At 41.6% G+C, this 17,041-nt stretch overlaps 1 protein-coding gene across 7 annotated transcripts in view; it reads right to left on the bottom strand.

The window, feature by feature from the left end:
• Positions 1-1,245: 1,245 nt before the first annotated feature.
• Positions 1,246-17,041, bottom strand: part of plecb (plectin b) — a 133,388-nt gene continuing 117,592 nt past the window's right edge. For all 7 annotated transcript variants that reach the window (XM_087805172.1, XM_087805173.1, XM_087805167.1 and 4 more), the window contains exons 26-31: positions 15,979-16,335; positions 15,834-15,917; positions 14,550-14,654; positions 14,380-14,478; positions 9,793-13,146; positions 1,246-8,022 (exon numbers count right to left, since the gene is read on the bottom strand). In XM_087805172.1, coding sequence (XP_087661298.1) covers positions 1,897-8,022; positions 9,793-13,146; positions 14,380-14,478; positions 14,550-14,654; positions 15,834-15,917; positions 15,979-16,335 — 10,125 coding nt within the window. In that variant the 3' untranslated portion in view covers positions 1,246-1,896. The remainder of the gene's footprint in view (positions 8,023-9,792; positions 13,147-14,379; positions 14,479-14,549; positions 14,655-15,833; positions 15,918-15,978; positions 16,336-17,041) is intronic.

Genomic DNA, 17,041 nt, shown 5'->3' with positions numbered 1-17,041 from the left:
TGTCTCGCCTGCAGTTGATACAAAACTCTGTAGTGAGAATTCTGAGCTCTTGTAGAAGAACTCACATTTCTCCGATCCTTAAAACTCTTCACTGGCTGCCAGTTTCTTTCGGGATCATTTTAAAATTCTGGTTCTTACATCAGATCTATTCATGGTCAGACCTTCCATCAGTGATCTGATTCAGACTTACACCCCAGCTCGGGCTCTGAGGTCTGTGGATCAGAATCTACTACTGGTTCCTGAACACGCTTCAGGATCAGAGGAGAGAAATCCTTCCAGACTGTTGCTCCTAAGCATTGGAACGATCTCAAGAAACATCTTAAGACACTTTTATTCATGCAGATGTGCCTTGACCTTTTAAGTATATATTTTTATTGAGTATTGTTTTAAATGTTTAAGCGCTTTGTGACCCTGGTCTAGAAAAGCGCTCTTACAATATTACTCACTTACTTATAATGGAGAGAGTGACATCTAGTGGCCTTACAAAAATGAAGCCACTGAACTGATGCTGCATCACAAGGCCTCATCAACCCATCAATACACTTGACACATTGTTGGATCATCATCTTTTCAAAAACAGCACATTGAGTCCAAGAAGCAAAACGTTACAAAAAGAAGGTTTAAAGCAAAAAATGAACTTAACTTACAAAAAGTGAAATGAGGCTGCAGTTCTGAATGTGTGGAACAGGAACCGCGCGGACACCAGCCTAACATTTGGAGTCGACACTTGATTGTTGGAGAATAAGAAGAATTCATTCATTCATTTTCTATCGCTTATTCTTTATGGGGTTTGCGGAGGGACTAGTCTATCCCAGCTTCGGGGATGAGAGGCGGGGGACACCCTGAACAGGTCGCCAGTCTGTCATACAACCATTCACACACACACACACACACAGAATATGTACAACTACCTGAGGACCCCTGCGAGGAAACCAGAGTTCCCAGAGTAAACCCAAGAAAATACAGGGAGAATATACAAACTCCATACAGAGGCTGCTCCTCAAGTAGAGTCTAAAACTGTATTTTCTTCGATTTCCTTGATTCTCTGAGACTCCTGTGTTTGTCTCTGTGTTGTCTTGACCTTTTAAGTTTATATTTTATTGGGTATTGTTTTGATTGTTTAATCGCTTTGTGACTCTGGTCTGGAAAAGCGCTCTACAAATATAAACTACTTACTTAATTACACTCGAACCTACAGATCATTTGGTTTTGAATTGAAGATGAATAAACAAAACAAAGACAAAATTGAAAATCATTTCTGCAAATTTATTAATCAGTTGTTCAGTGTTATTTTCCTCTAGTGTTCAATCTCAAGTCTTGCGTTCGCTGCTCATACCCCGACATGTGACACCCCAGGCAAACAATGGCAAAGAGAACAAAAAACAAGCAAAAGAATTTGACATTGACGAATAAAATCTTTGAAGGCAACTCTGTATTTGATATATAATCTGTGTCAAATATTAGAGCTTTGTTGATATACAGTCTCTCGTTATCCTAAAACAAAATAAACACATGTTCTTATTTGTATATTCAACAAGGAAAAAAACACTGTAAAAGCAAACAATACAGTATCATAGAGTATACAACAGGTGTAAAATTAAAAACTACATAATCACTAAAAACATTAAAAACATCATGCATTGCTTTAAAAAACATCTTTTAAATGCATACTCTTTATTTGTTGCATATATCGGGTACATCTTCCCAACTGAAGCGCAGTTAAAGTATTGTTCTCGCAAAAGAAACTAAGGCAAAAGCGTAATGCGACCACATGCAGAGCAGAATAAATAAATTATAATTTCCTTGCTATTTGTGATTAATATCTAAGAAATGCAAAAATAAAATATGTTACTGGTTTTTAAAAAAAGCTTTCATAGTGAACAGATTCTATACTGATCAAAACCTTCGGCCATAGCCAGATGAGGAGGAAGCAAAGGATGAGGATGAGAAGGTCATGCTAAAGCCAGCGTCGATGCTGCCTCTGCGGGATCCTGATCGAGAGCCAGTCCTAGAGCCGGATTTGGATCCATATGCAGATCCAGGGCCACTGGCATTGTATGGACTGTAGAGGCCTTTGCTGGACTGGGATGAGGCCTCTAGAAGCCTTTGGCCAGATCCTTCTTCAATCATACTTTTGTCCATGGCGTCTTTGAATGAAATTTTCAGTTTGGTTTTGGGACAGGTCAGGTATTTGGAATAGGAGGTCACGTCTCGTAGTTTTTGGGCCGTGCGGGCATCAATTGTTCCCTTCTTAATGGATTCATCCAGGGGAACTCTTCCCTCTACGTCAGGCTCAATAAGACCTCCTGTCAGGTATTGCACTTCCAGGAAACGCTGTCCAGCCTCATAGTACAACCAACCCTTTTTAAGTGCTTGCGAAGCAGACATTCTCAGTTTGGTACGAGGGTCTTCAAAACCATTGAATGCCTTCTGAGCAAGGTTGAGACGATCAACCATAACTTTTTCTACAAGGCCCTTTTCCGCAGCATCAGTAACTGAAAACTTCTCTCCGGTTGAAGGATCGATTATACCTCCGGTGCAGGCTTGAGCCTCCAACAATCGTTGTCCTGAAATGTTATCCACAAGACTTCTTTTAATGGCTTCTGTGATGGATACTTTCTCTAATGTGTCAATATCGAGGATTCCAGCGATGGGCCCGGTCTCTTCTGAAGGGTCGTTCCAAAAGACTGCTGGGGCTTTAATGGTAGGTATAGGGCTCATGGAGGAGGAGTATGAGGATCCCGTGGTGGAACCGAAGGAGGATGATCGAGAGCGGCTACCTCCACCGGAGAGCATCTCAGCAAATTCAGTGATTGACAGGTTTCCAGAACGGTAGGTTTCAAGAGAATTTTGGTCAATCAGGCCCCTGGAAAGAGCATCTTCGACATCATACTGTCTTCCGGATCTTCTGTCGATAATAATAGACTTAGCAGTGCCATCGGAGGAAGTCTTTGTCACCTCTTCCCATTCACATTCCTGTTCAGCCAGCTCTAAATAGGTTTGTTGATCAATAAGTCCCTTTCTGTAGGCCTCGTACACGGTCATCTCCCTGCCGGTGTCTGGGTCAACGATGACGACTCTGCGCTTACGAACTGAGGATTTCGAGGAAGACGTTTTATTTTCACGTTTCTTTTCCTTAAGAAGCAAAAGAACCAGGCCAGTGTCTGGATCAGTGATACACTTTTCCATGAGCCCAAGGTATGTGAGGTTTTCTTCCGTGTTGGGGTCAAAGAATCCTTTGGTGTCGTCAGATGGGTCCGTCAGGATTTCATTCATTTCTTCATCGAAGAAGCCACGGTTGTAAGCTACTTCGACTGGCACACGATGGCTCTCCTCTGGGTCGATGATTCCGCCAGTGGCAATTTGAGCCTCTAGGAGACGGATGCCGTGATCCTTTAAGATGAGACCCTTCTTCATGGCCTGGAAGAGTGAGATTGTTTTGCCTGAGTAAGGATCTCTGTAGCCTGTCACTGCTCTTTCAGCAGATAGAAGCTTGTCTTTGAACTCTGGCCCGACAATTCCCATCTTAACGGCTTCTTGCACAGTAAGTTTGAGGTTTTTGATTGGATCAATGACATAGCCTGTTGCTGCCTGAGCCTCCAAAAGTTCAAAGGCAGTACCAGGTCTGATCATGTTTTTCTTCATTGCCTGGTAAATTGAAAGACGTTCCTTTGTGGACTCAAGGAAAACACCAGCAATGCAGCTTGTGCCCTCAAGATATCTGGACAACCTATGGCTCACCTCCTCAACTGTCACAAGACCCTCGTTCAACTCCTTAACGGTCTTTTGGTCGATAATTTGAGAGCGGAGAAGTTCTTCCATTGTGATGTCTTTTCTCAAACCCTTGAACATCAACCGCTTGTCTCCGAGGGATAAGAGGCGCAATCCACCTTCTACTTTGCATCTCTTGAGGAGCTGTGCATATGACAGCTCCTCCTCTGTGGCTGGGTCAACGAAGCCTTTCACACTGTCTGCCAGCTTCTCGTTGGTTTCCTTGTTGATATACCCTCTTTGCATTGCAGTGTCTGCTGGGAGGTGAAACTGAAATTCAGGATCAATGATACCTCCAGTGGCCGTTTGTGCCTCTAACATTTTTAAAGCGTAATCTTCTGGGACAAGATCTTTCTTCATGGCTTGGAAGAGCGATATGGTTTTACCACTATAGGGATCTTTGTAACCTGTGATTGCTCTCTCAGCAGAGAGTAATTTATCATGGATCTCAGGGCCAACAACACATTTGCGCACAGCCTCGTCAACCGTCAGCGTCTGATTCTTCTGTGGGTCAATGATGTACCCCGTCGCAGCTTGTGCTTCCAGAAGACTAAGAGCGATTTCAGGTTTTAGAAAACCTCTCTTCATAGCTTGGTAAATGCTTAGCTTAGAACTTGAATCGGTCGTAACTCCGGCAACACAGCCTGTGCCATAAAGATATTGTTTAACACTAGACATCTCGATTATGTCATTGATATTTCTTTTGCCATTTTTAATAAGGTTATACGTCTCCAAATCAATAATTCTGGCGTTGTACAACTCCTCAACAGTTATCCTCCGTCTGATCGTCTTATATGAAAGAGGATCTTCATTTCTGATCACCTCTGTCTGCTGCATGATTTCAATAATAATAATGATCATTCGCTCTTTCGTGAGGTTACCAGAGCGATACTCCTCCATCAGCCGCTGTCTCTCTCTCTCTGGCAGTAAATTTGAATTCATTACATCCCAGAGGTTTTTCGATTGTTCTGCAAGGCCCTCAATCGGAATGTCCATTGTGGTGTTGGCCAGATCGCTTTGAGTTTGTTCCTCTGTGTAGAGGTATGTCTTCTCCACAATAGTCGGGGACTGAGGTTTGGAGAGCGTGAGGATGTAGAGTCCAGTCTCAGGATCTATATTGCACTTGTTTTTAAGCTGTGTGTATGAAATATTCTCATCTGATTCTGGATCTGAGAAAAGCTTGTTTTCATCTGATGCCTCGGACAGAGTGCTGGCTACATCCTGGTTGAAAATGTTCTTCTCGTACGCCACATCCAGTGGGACACGGTGGCTGTTTACAGGGTCGATGATTCCACCACTAACCATCTGTGCTTCCAGCAGAGGCATTGCCTGCTCTTTCAGTATCAGATCCTTCTGCATGGCCTCAAACAGGGAGATTTTGTTTCCTGTAAACGGATCTTTGTAGCCAGTTACAGCTTTTTCTGCAGAGAGAAGTTTTTCATGAAGCTCAGGACCGACAAGACCAGACCTCACAGCCTCATCTACTGACAGGCACTCATTCTTTACCGGATCCACCATAAATCCGGTGGCAGCCTGAGCTTCCAGAAGTGGAAGGCCTGTGTTGTGCCTGAGGATCTTTTTCTTCATCGCCTGATAAACACTCAGTGTTTCTTTGGTCGGCTCCAAGAATATACCGCCAATGGCATCGGAACCCTGGAGGTACTTCTTGACATTTCTATTCTCACTAACCTGTTCAGGCTTTGTTTTGCCCTCTTGAATGCTGTCGAATGTTGCTTTATCAATGATTTTGGATTCATGCAGGGATTTGGCAGTGACTGGTGAACGCAATCCCTTAAATTCCTCACGTTTCTTCTGCTTTTCATCGACAACTGTGATTATAATCTTTAGTATTCTTTCTATTGTGATCTTTCCTGACATAAATTGTCTCAGCAAGTCCTGCCTTTGCTCTTCAGTGAGATATTCAGAATTTATTATTTCCCATACTGTCATTTTCTTGCCCTTAAAAGGTCCAGAATTAAGTTCCGCGTAGTCTTGAGTCATTGCCTCTTTGGCCTGCGCCTCAGTTAATGCCTGGTCTTCCTTTGCATTTATAGATTCATTAGTCAGCGGCAGAAGCCTGAGACCTGTTTTCTTGTCAGTGACACACCTTTTCAAGAGCTCCGAATAAGTGACATGTTCATTGGTGTTCGGATCGAAGAAGCATTTGGTTTCATCAGTGGGACTTTCAATCATTTCTCTTGTTTTGTCATCAAAATAATTTCGCTTACAGGCGAGGTCATGCGGAATGCGATAGCTTTTCACAGGATCAATGATGCCACCTGTTGCGATTTGGGCGTCTAGCAGGCGAACTCCTTGTTCTTTAGGGATAAGAGCTTTCTTCATGGCCTGGAATAGGGAGACTGTATTTCCAGTGTAAGGGTCTTTGTAACCTGTAACGGCTCTCTCTGCAGAAAGAAGCTTTTCATGGAGTTCAGGACCAACAACTGCTGCCTTGACAGCTTCATCGACAGTGTACTTCTGGTTCCCAACAGGGTCAATTATAAAACCAGTGCCAACCTGGGCGTCAAGCATATTGAGGGCAGGGCCGGGTCTCATTACGTCGTTCTTCATGGCATTGTAGAAGGACATAGTCTCTTTAGATGATTCCACAATTACACCAGCTATGCAATCTGTCCCCTTCAGGGCTTTGTGAATGATCTCCAAATGCTCCACGTCCTTTACAGTCTTCTTACCATTGAGCAACTGATTATAAAGATCTTTATCAATGATTTTGGACTCGAGTAGCTCTGTTGCAGGAACAGCCGATCGCAGCCCATCAAAAGCAATTTCCTTCTTCTTCTCCTTCTCCTCTGCAACAGTTATTACGATTTTGATGATTTTTTCAATGGTTATCTTGCCCGTCTTGTACTGACGGAGAAGATCCTTCTTCTGGTCCTCAGTGAAATACTCGGAATTGATAATTTCCCAAATAGTGACAGTTTTGTCCTTGAATTTTCCAAAGGGAACAGACACAGGTGTTTTGCTGAGAACATCCTTTGTCTCCTCTTCAGTGAACATGCTCGAGCAGTTTGCAGCTTCATCTGTGATCGGCAAGACAAGGAACCCAGTGTCAGGATCTGTGGTGCACCTGGTCATTAGTTCGGAGTAGGTCAAAGGTTCCTGGGTGCTCGGATCAAAGTACCCTTTGGTGTCATCAGTTGCGTTCTCTATAATTGTGTTCATTTCTGGATCAAATTGCCCTTGTTTGTAAGCTACTTCATTGGAAACTCTGTGACTGTTGACCGGGTCAACGATGCCACCAGTTGCAAGCTGAGCCTCAAGAATTCTAATGGCATGATCGTGCTCGATCAATCCCTTCTTCATAGCCTCAAAGACAGATATCTTCCCACCAGTGTATGGATCCTTGTATCCAGTTACTGCTCTCTCTGCCGACAGCATTTTGTCGTGTAGTTCTGGGCCGATGACATTGTTTTTGACGGCCTCGTTGACAGTCAGTTGTTCATTTTTGATGGGGTCTAAAATGTAACCAGTGGCCGCCTGAGCTTCAAGAAGGATCATGGCTGTGCCTGGTGTTATTCTCTTCTCTTTCAATGCCTGATAGATGGACAGTTTCTGATCAGATGGAGTTAAAACACCGGCAATTCCAGTCTTTCCCTTAAGTACTGGTTTAAGATCTTTTTTCTTCCCAAGCTCTTGCACAGTTGTTTTCCCATCTTTCAGCATGTCATAGTCATTCTTGGGTAAGGCACCGACGTCGAAAAGTCTTTTCGCAGGAACCATCTCCCGGATACCGTCAAAGGATAGTGGATCTGGTTTTGTTTCACCGTCTACTGCATTTTGGCCATTCATGACTGTTTTGGTTGTTTCAACTAGAGTTACGCGAGTGATGTTTTTCTCAGTTTGAGTTATCTCCATTTGCTGCAGTTTTTCTCGCAGTTTTTGGTTTTCCTCTGCAAATTTATTTTCTTGCTCAATTCTTTGTCTCTTCTGCTCCTGCATCTCTTTCTGCTTGTTCAGCATATCTTGTTCATTCTGTTTGTGCTTTGTCATGGCTTCGTCTATCGTGGCCTGGAGTTTGTTCTTCTCGTCCTCCATCTGCTGCTTCTGACGCTGCTGTTCGTCCTTGAAGGCCTTGGCCTTGCGGACCTCCTCCTCAAACTGGCTTTCCAGTCTTCTTTTCTCATCTTCAATGAGCTTCTCCTTTTTCAAAAGCATCTCCTTTTCCGAAAGGAATTCCCGCTGAAGCACCGTCTTCTCGTGCTCGTTTTGTTTCTGCTGTGCGTCAGCCATCTGATGGAAGAAAAGAACAAAGTTAGCTGCTCAGTAAAAAAAAAATGGAATTAAGTAAATTAAATTAGCAATTTTTTTTTAAAATATTAAAAACATTGCACTCTGCTTATGCCTATTAATAACGACTACGATGGAGGCAAGGGATTTTACAATTTTTACCTACTTTTTAATTACTTGAATCACTTTGTATTTTTAATGGTTTCACTATTGTTTATTCACTGCGGGATAGCGGGAAACGTTTTCTCATTTTTTTATTTGTATGTCTGGGACACGTAAAGAAAAACTGACAATTGACCTTGAATAAATATCAATGATTATTGAGGAAGTAAAAGAAATGTGCCACTGGCTTTAGCTTTCTCTTAAAATGTGGAAAAAAAAGATATTTAGATAGATAAATATAAACAGATTTTTTTGTATTATTATGAATATAAAAAAATATTTAAAATATATATATTAATCTCTCAAATAAAAAATAAACAGGAATAGAACTCCAGTCTTGTTTAACAATGTCTTGATGTGTGAACTCAGTTAAGAACCTACGTTTCTTCCAACACTTTTTTTCAATTCATACAGGGGTTGCTGCTGATAAGAATTATCTTGAGGTGAATTTGTAAACATGTTTTTTCTTCAAACCAAATTCGACAACAACTCAATTCTAGATGAAAAGCTCATTGGAACAAGGCACTGATAATCTGGTCTAAGGTATTATCCCAAATTCACGGAGCAGATCTGCAGTTTTATCTGTGTGTAGTTATTACAGCGCCAAGATAAAAATAACAATCGAAACCGCAATTCAATGCAATTGAACCTGACATCAAACTAAGAACATAAGTTGACGCCGACATAGGCAATTTGTTTTCCCCAGTGTAGGTATCTAAAAGGATATATAGTGTTAACCGCCTTAATAAAGATTCTAATCGGGTTCACATTGACTAAATTACACGTGTCTCTCTGATTTGATTCTGCTGTTCATACAACAAAATTAAGTTTTTATCGCGCATAAGGCGGCAAAGAATAATAATATTTTTGTCTACATGAACTGCGTGGTGTATAAAGTGTATAAAGGATAATCAGAAAGCTGTCAGAGATTGGGATGCAAGGAAATCAGTTTAATTAAATCTCTCACTTTTACGGAGGGCTGGATAATAAACAATTCTGTAATTTAATTATTTAATTTTAATTTGTTGTTCAGTTTGAAGTTATTAAATCATTTCATTTCTACCAACTTTTTAATTAATTAATTTAAAGTATTTATTAACTATTTTTTGTAATGTATCCACACCACAACGGATTCGGATTGATTTGTTTTTATAATAATGGAAATTGACATTTTCCTGATCTGATTGACATTAAAAAAGTATTTAATCAGCATATTTAAACACGTCCCGTTTATTTGTAAAAATAAATCTATTAAAATTACAGTTTCAATCACTTCAAGGTGATACCACATATATAAGCAATAAAAATAATACTTTGAATGTCTCAATTCAAAAATGACTGATGTTTTGTAACATCCATCAAACCAAGATACTTATCCGTTCTCCAACATGAAACATGAAATATGATGCATGTCAACATTCCAGGATACGAGTGGGCATTCAGGAATTGGCTGCATGAGCAAAGTGCAGTGTAAAATAAAATCAAAGATATGATTGCATGATTAGTATATTGACATAAAGGATAGAGAAAATTTAAAGAAGGAAGAAGGTTAGTTTTGACAGACGTAATAATGACATAAGCTGCTTTCTTATGCCATTTTTGACACAATACCTCTTTTGAATTAGCCTGAAGATCTTCCATCTTCCTTTCCAGCCTAGTCTTCTCCTTCTCTAGGTCTGCAATAGATTTTCTTAAATCATCTGCCTCTTTGCCTTCATTGACCTTCTCGACTTGAAGTTGCTTGAAAGCGGTTATTTTTTCTTTGGTGGCGACTTCAGTCTGGTGAAGGCGCGTTGCAATGGTGTCTGCCTGTTCCTTGAATTTCCTCGCCGCCTCCTCTGCCTTGGCTTGCGCTTGACTCAGCTGCGAAACCTGAAGCTTGAGATTTTCAGCCTCGGCTATGATCTCCAGTTGCAGTTTTCTCTCGGCGTCCAGAGACTTCTGGTATCCTTCGGTTTCCTCATCGAAGTACTGCTGCATCATCTGTTTATCCTCCAGAAGTTTCTGGGCCTGTTCCTGAGCTAAATCCTTTTGTTTCTGCAGCATGTCCGCCTCCGCTCTGGCCTTTGAGGCCTCTTGAATAGCCTGCATTTTCTCATTCCGAATTTTCTCAGCAAGAGCCCGCTGGTCGTTCAGGTCGTCTTCTGCGATCTGTCTCAAGCGTGCTGCTTCTTGAGCTTCGACGCTCAGTCTAGCGGCATCCTTAGCTAGCCGCTTCATCTTTCCTGCTTCCTCTTCAAGGAACTTTTGTGTGTGATCTTTATCCTTCTTTATGAGGCGCTGGTTTTCTTCTTCCATATTGGTCTTCAGCTTCAGCAGCTCCTCCATTTGAACCTTCACCCTGAAAAGCTCCTCCTCCACCTGGCTCTTTTGGTGAATGGCGTCGTCGACTTCTTCTTTAAGGTGGTGGAGTTCACCATCGAGGAGTGATCTCTGATTGTCGGTCTTATCCAGCTGGAGTTTGACCTTTGTCAATTCCTGCTCAACCTGGAACTTCTGTTTGAGTGTCTGCTCGGCCAGCTTCTTGTGCTTTGCCATTTCGGCGTCGGCCTGCTGCTTCTGCTTGAGTGCCTCGGATTCGGCTTGTGCACGTTTGGCTGCCTCGAATTCAGCCTCCTTGCGTAGGTTCTCTGCATCTTCTTGTGCTTGGGACTGTTTTAGGGCTTCTAGCTCTGCAGCAGCTTTCTGGCGTTCCGCTTCCTCTGCTTGCTGGCGAAGAAGAGCGGCTTCTATTTCGGCCTTCTCCCTCGCAGCCTCCGCTTCTTTTGCGAGTTTCTTGGCTTTGTCATACTCCTCTTTTAGCTTATTCTGTGTGATGGTGTCTTCTTTCTGTTGAGCTATAACATTCTGGGCTTGCATCTCGGCCACGCTGCATTTTAAAGCTGCCTTTTGAGCTGCCTCAATGTGTTTCTCAGCTTCCCTGTCAGCCTCTTCTTTCTGCAGTCTTGCCTCTTCGGCCTTCTTCTTAAGATGGTCCAGTTCATCCTGAGCTGCCTTACACTGTCGAGCCGCTTCTTCTTCTGCTGCCGCTATCATTTTGACCTTCTCCTCTGCCTCTCTTCGTCTCTGCTCCTCTACCAAGGCCAGTTTTCGCAGCTTTTCGGCCTCGTCCTCGGCTCTGAGTTTACTCTGCTCAGTTTCCTCTGCAATGTTTTTAAGCTTGTTCAGTTCCAGCTCTAGGTCAAATTTTCCAGACGAAGCTTTATTGAAGTTGATCTTGAGAATCCGGATTTCTTCTTCAACGACCTGCCTCTGCTTCAGAGTGTCGTCCACGATCGCCCTCTGTCTTTCCATTTCCACCTCGGAAGACCTTTTCAGTTGAACGATCTTCTCCTCAATCTCCAGCTTGTGCTGATTAGCTTGGTCTTCAAGGGATTTCCTCTGGTAAGCCTCGTCTTCGGCTTGTCTACGCAGCCGCTCATTCTCAGCCTCCTTTTCTTTCAGAGCAATTTCGGTTTCTGTCTTTAAACGGTTGGCATCACTGATGGTTGCTAGTTTCTCCTTTAGAATCCTTTCGGCTTCTGCTCTCTGTCGGGCGGCTTCCTCTTCGGCGACCTGTCTTTGGTGCTTGGCTTCTTCTGCGATGGCCCTCTGCCTGCTTGCCTCTTCAGCGAGGTCCCTCAATTTGGAAGCTTCTTTTTCGAAGAGTTGTTTGCTTTTCTCCGTGTTGGACATGGTCTCCTTTTCTGCTTTGGCCTTCTGCTGAATGAGTGCATCCATATCACTGCGGACTGTTGCAAGTTCATCTTCCAGCTGTTTCCGTTGTTGTTGAGCAGCAGCGACCTCGTTCTTGAGGCGGTAAAGTTCATCTTCCAGGAGGCATCTGTGCTCGTCGGCGTTTTCAAAGTCAAGCCTGAGACGAATCAGCTCCTGTTCTGCAGTGAGCTTCAGCTGCGCGGTGCTTTCTGCTATCTTTCTTTGCCGCTCCAGCTCTTCCTCCGCCATCTGTTTCTGTTTAAGGGCTGAATCTTCGGCTTTTGCTCGTTTTTTAGCTTCTCTCTCCGCCTCCTCTTTTTGTTTCTCTGCTTCTTCTTGGGCAAGGCTCTTACAGCGAGCTTCTTCCTCAGCCTGGAGTCGCAGTTGGAGAGCCTCTTTCGCCTTCTCTCTCCATTTCTCAAGCTCCATCTCAGCATCTTCCCTGGCAAGTTCTGCCTCCTCCTGTTGCTTCACCAGACGTGCAGCTTCTTGCTTTAACTGAAGGACGGTTCCATGTTCCTGTTTCAGGGATTCCTCTAACTTTGAGGTCTTTTCTTGAAAGGTTACGTGTTCGCTCTTGAGCTGAGCGGCAGCGCTCATCTGTGCGGCCTCCTTAGCCACCAATATCTGCCTTTCCTTCTCCACCTCTGCCTGTTGAACTTGCCTCTGGGCTTCCTCGGCATGCATCTTCAGTTTTTCAAGGTCCTCTATAGCTTTTTGTTTCTGCTTTGCCGCTGCTCTCTCCGCCTCTGATTTTACCTTGAGTTCCTCTTCTGCAAGATGTTTTTTCTGAGTCTCCTCGTAAACCTGTTTGCGAAGCTTCTCGGCTTCCTCCTGAGCCGCCTTCCTGAGCTTCTCGGCTTCAACGGTCTTCTCACGGAGTTGAGCAAGCTCGGATTCGGCCGTGATTTTCTGCTTATTGGTGGTGTCCAGTTGGATCCTGATGAGGTGGATATCCTCTTCTATCTTCAGGTGACTTTGAAGAGCATCCTCCACCTGCTGACTTTTGTCCTTGATTTGCTGATCTGAAAGGGCTTTGAGTTCATTCAACTGAAGCTGGATGGTTTGCTTCTGCTCTTTGGCGTCTAAAGCTGCCACCTCTCTCTTCTTCACTTCTTCCTGCATTTTGAGCTTCAGCTCTTCAGCCTCTTTCTGTGCTTTGGTGTTTGCCTTGGCGTGATCCTCAGCTAACCGCTTCTGCTTGTCTAACTCAGCCTGCATCTCAGACATTTTTTTCTGATCTTCCTCTTTGCTTTTCACTGCAGCTTTCTGCATTAGTGGAGGCAAATGGTAAAAGAAAGGATTAAAATCAAGCATGACACGTTAAAGGTATCACCTCACACCGGGCCGGCTTATGGCGTGTTGTGTGTTGTGGAGATGATCCCAAACACGACACTGCGATAAAACCAACCCAATGTGTTGTGTTGCCAAGGTAACGTTATTGTTAAAAAGGTAAGATCAAGTCAAAAAAGATCAATTACGGGATGCAAATTAGCACATTCGAGTGAGGCGACATTCACGATGCAAGTACGACAAAAATCATGACAAATCAATTATAAAACGGATGACGCACAATTCCAAACATTCGGCAACAAAATATCACTTCACAGCAACAACACCACATGGCATGCAGCTGAAACTGCTCGTTATTGGTCGATTTTTTAACACAAATGTAGTGACGCAAAAATGCTTTGTTGAATATTCATGAAGCATTTTTGCTACTATTATGATGTGTTTATAATGATGGTTTTATAACGTGATTAAATAATAACAATTAATATTATCGTGTGTTACGAAATACAAATGGATACACAAAGAAAAGGAGAGATGGAAGATTTAAGTAAAGAAAAGGTGACATTCTTTCTCTTATATTATATTATATTTTATTACTATAAGTCACCTAATGAACTATATCAATGAAATAGGAAGTAAGTGATGCGATAGAGAGGAAAGAAAAAACAAAGGGGTGAAGGGTAGGTGAGGACAAAGGTTATGAAAATAGCAAAAATTGTAAATCATTTACCTTTTGTCAATGCTCAAACAAGTTCAAGCATTCGTCACGAAAAGCATTGGCAGGCAGTTAGAAAAGTCAAAGAAACAAACCATTAGGGAAACAAAAGAAAACCTTTTGTAAATATGAGGAAAAAAGAAGTCGAGCCTAAAACAAAAAAAAGTCTGGACTCTCAGTAAATAGAAGCTGGTAGAACAGAGAGAAGAAGAAACTCTACTAATAAACGTAGAAATGAGATGAAGCAAACTTTATATTTAACTATAAATAAATATGTTCCTGATCATATTTTCTTGAATTCTAAAAAAATGCCAATGTTTCATTTCAATTGCTGTAAAGGTACAAATTGCCGCCGTGGTATTTACGGGGGAACTTGGCGGCGACGGGGGAAACGGGCGCATGCATGGGTCGTGGTGTTTTCGGCGGGTTAACGTTATGTTGTTGGTTAGCTTTGAGTTAGAACCGTGTGGGATCCACAGCCGGTACTCACGCACCTCCTCTTCCTCGATGCGACGCTGCGTGTCGTTGATGAACTTGATGTACTGACTCGTCAGAGTCATCAACTCGGTGTAGCCAGTCCTGAGTGTCACGTACTGATGGAGGGAGGAAGTCGTCACACAAGTTAGAAAAGAGGATTTTGGGAAAGTTTTTTTGGGAGTCGAACCTCCTGAATGATGTTGTCAGACGCAGAGTCCACTTTCGACTTCTTCAAAGGAGACGTCATGGGTTCCACCTGTGCTTTGTACGCCACCAGCTGGAGTTCGTAGTCCTTTACACAGAAAACAAGTATTTAAAAATAGTGTTTTGTTATTTTCTCACAGTACAGATTGGAATCCAGTAGGAACTGGAAATCTATTAGTACATATTGGATTCCAATCTCTCCTAGTAGAGGTTGGAATTCACTGGTAGAATCTGGAATCCTCCTAGGACAGACTGGAATTCCAATATTTAGATCCCAGTTCAGTAGTAGTATTCCAATCTGTACTAGTACAAATTGGAATTCCAATCTGTACTTTGACATATTTAGAATGTCAGAAAAGTGTCAGTAAATTCTTAGCTTCTCTGTTTTAATGCAAATATATAGCAACATTTTCTCATAATAATGTAACGATAATTAACACAGTATCCATTTTTATTTCTTAGAGCTTTTAATTATACAAATATAAATATCATTCATATGTTATTTTCATCATAGGTTTTTTATGGTTTGTATCTCATTAAAGAGTGTATTGAATACCATCCATTTTATTATTTAAATTAATATGCAAATATTGTGTTGCAATAAAAACTTCCAGTTCATCACTCCCTTCCTTTAATCCTGGCATTGACTGAGAACTAGAGGATACAGTGACTCCAGCAGCTTTTGAAGCTGATGTTTGGACATAATTTTGTTTGAAAACAAATGAAAGTAGAAACGACTCAGTCAAGAGTCACATGGTCTGTAAATTCTGCAACACCAGAGTCAAGTATTGGACAATACTACACATTTATCTTTGTTACTACACTATGACTATATCCTATTGTATCACACATTGTTCTAGGACTGTAAAGGATGAAACCAATGACTACAGAAAACAAGAACATTTTTGCAATTCAACTTCTAGCCTCTTATTCCAGGAGAGTAACAATGAAATCCTGCAAGATCCTGGCAATGACTGAGGATGAGAGGATATAGTGGACATTTAAAGCTCATATTTGAACATGTATATTCAGTTCTATTGATTCAACCAAAAGAAAGTTGACGAATTATTAAATTCAGTATCCATTAAAATTGCGAACTAAACTTATGCAAGTTTGTTGAAATATATCATGATATCCATTAAAATCGTACCATGAGATAAAAAAGTCTCAAATTTCCAACAAAATCGAACCGAGAAATGGTTGAAAAATGTCATTTTCTGACACATTGACAATGAAAAAGTGATGTTTATCAGAGTTAAAGACTCACCTTGATGGTGTCGATGTAAGCTTTGGCATATTTCTGACACTCGTCCACGTTGTCTCCGTTGTTCTGGATCTCTTCCATCAGTTTCTGTTCGCAGACAAACACACCATTGTTTCCTGATCCAAACTCACGGGACATGAGAACAAACCTTCTCCTGGGTCAGCTGTTCCTTCAGCGTCTTGGAGTCGGTGATGCTGACCCCCTGGATCTTCTCCTGTCTCTTCTTGGCGTCCTGGATCCAGGTGATGAGCCAGTCGTAGCTCTCGCGGTAGTACCCGAGCTGCCGGCCCAGCTGGTCCAGCTCGCGCTGGCGCAGGTCGATCTGAGTGAACACGGCCTTCCAGCGCTCGTGGAGGCCGGACAGCAGCTGCCGGTAGTGGTCCAGCTCCACGTCGCGCTCGTTGTGCACGCGGCTCATCTTGTCGCTCACGGTCGAGGCTTTTCTCAGCTCGTCGTCGAGGGAGTCGAACACCGGCTGGTCGGCCTCGGCCTCGGCTCGCATTTTCTGTTGGTTTGAATAATAAATCCTATTATTTACTTCATGCTCTTTCCTTTAGTTAAGCATGGTGACACTGTTAAACCCAGTTTTTATATTATTGAATTTAAACAGCTACGAATAAAAAATTAATGAATTCAGAAAAAATATCTTTGAATTATCGGGATTAGAACATCAAATTCTATGTGTAAAAAAATCCATTGTTTTTGAAAGTATTTGATTTTTTTTTGTTTAATTAAATTATTGATTGAAACTATTTATTGAATTTAAACAGTAACGAATAAAAAATTATTGAATTTAGAAAAAACATTTTTTAATTATCGGGATTAGAACATCAAACTCTATGTGTACAATAATGAATTGTTCTTGAAAATATTTATTATTTTTTTATGAAATATTTTTATAATTTAAAATTTATATAAATTTAACCATTGAATATTTAAATTATTAAACTTAATTATTCAATTTAAATGAATTGTAATAAGAAACAAAAATGGTACTAAAAGTATTTTTCACTTACAATTTGACTTTGTTTGACGGACAAACTGATTCTAATGCAGTTAATATAGTCCACAAAATTATGTTGTAAAAAAAAGAAAAAAAAAGAAATAAAGCAAATTAAAGAGGAAAAAAAATGCCATTTTCGATCAGTATTAAACTGAAATATATTACTTTTCTATTTAAATATTTACAAATGTTTCTAACTCTTTTTGAT

Source organism: Callionymus lyra, chromosome 13 (assembly GCF_982586985.1).
Source record: "Callionymus lyra chromosome 13, fCalLyr1.hap1.1, whole genome shotgun sequence".
NCBI classification, from domain to species: domain Eukaryota; kingdom Metazoa; phylum Chordata; class Actinopteri; order Syngnathiformes; family Callionymidae; genus Callionymus; species Callionymus lyra.
The sequence above is the reverse complement of the archived record's forward strand: the minus strand, read 5'-3'. Positions and strand labels throughout refer to the sequence as shown.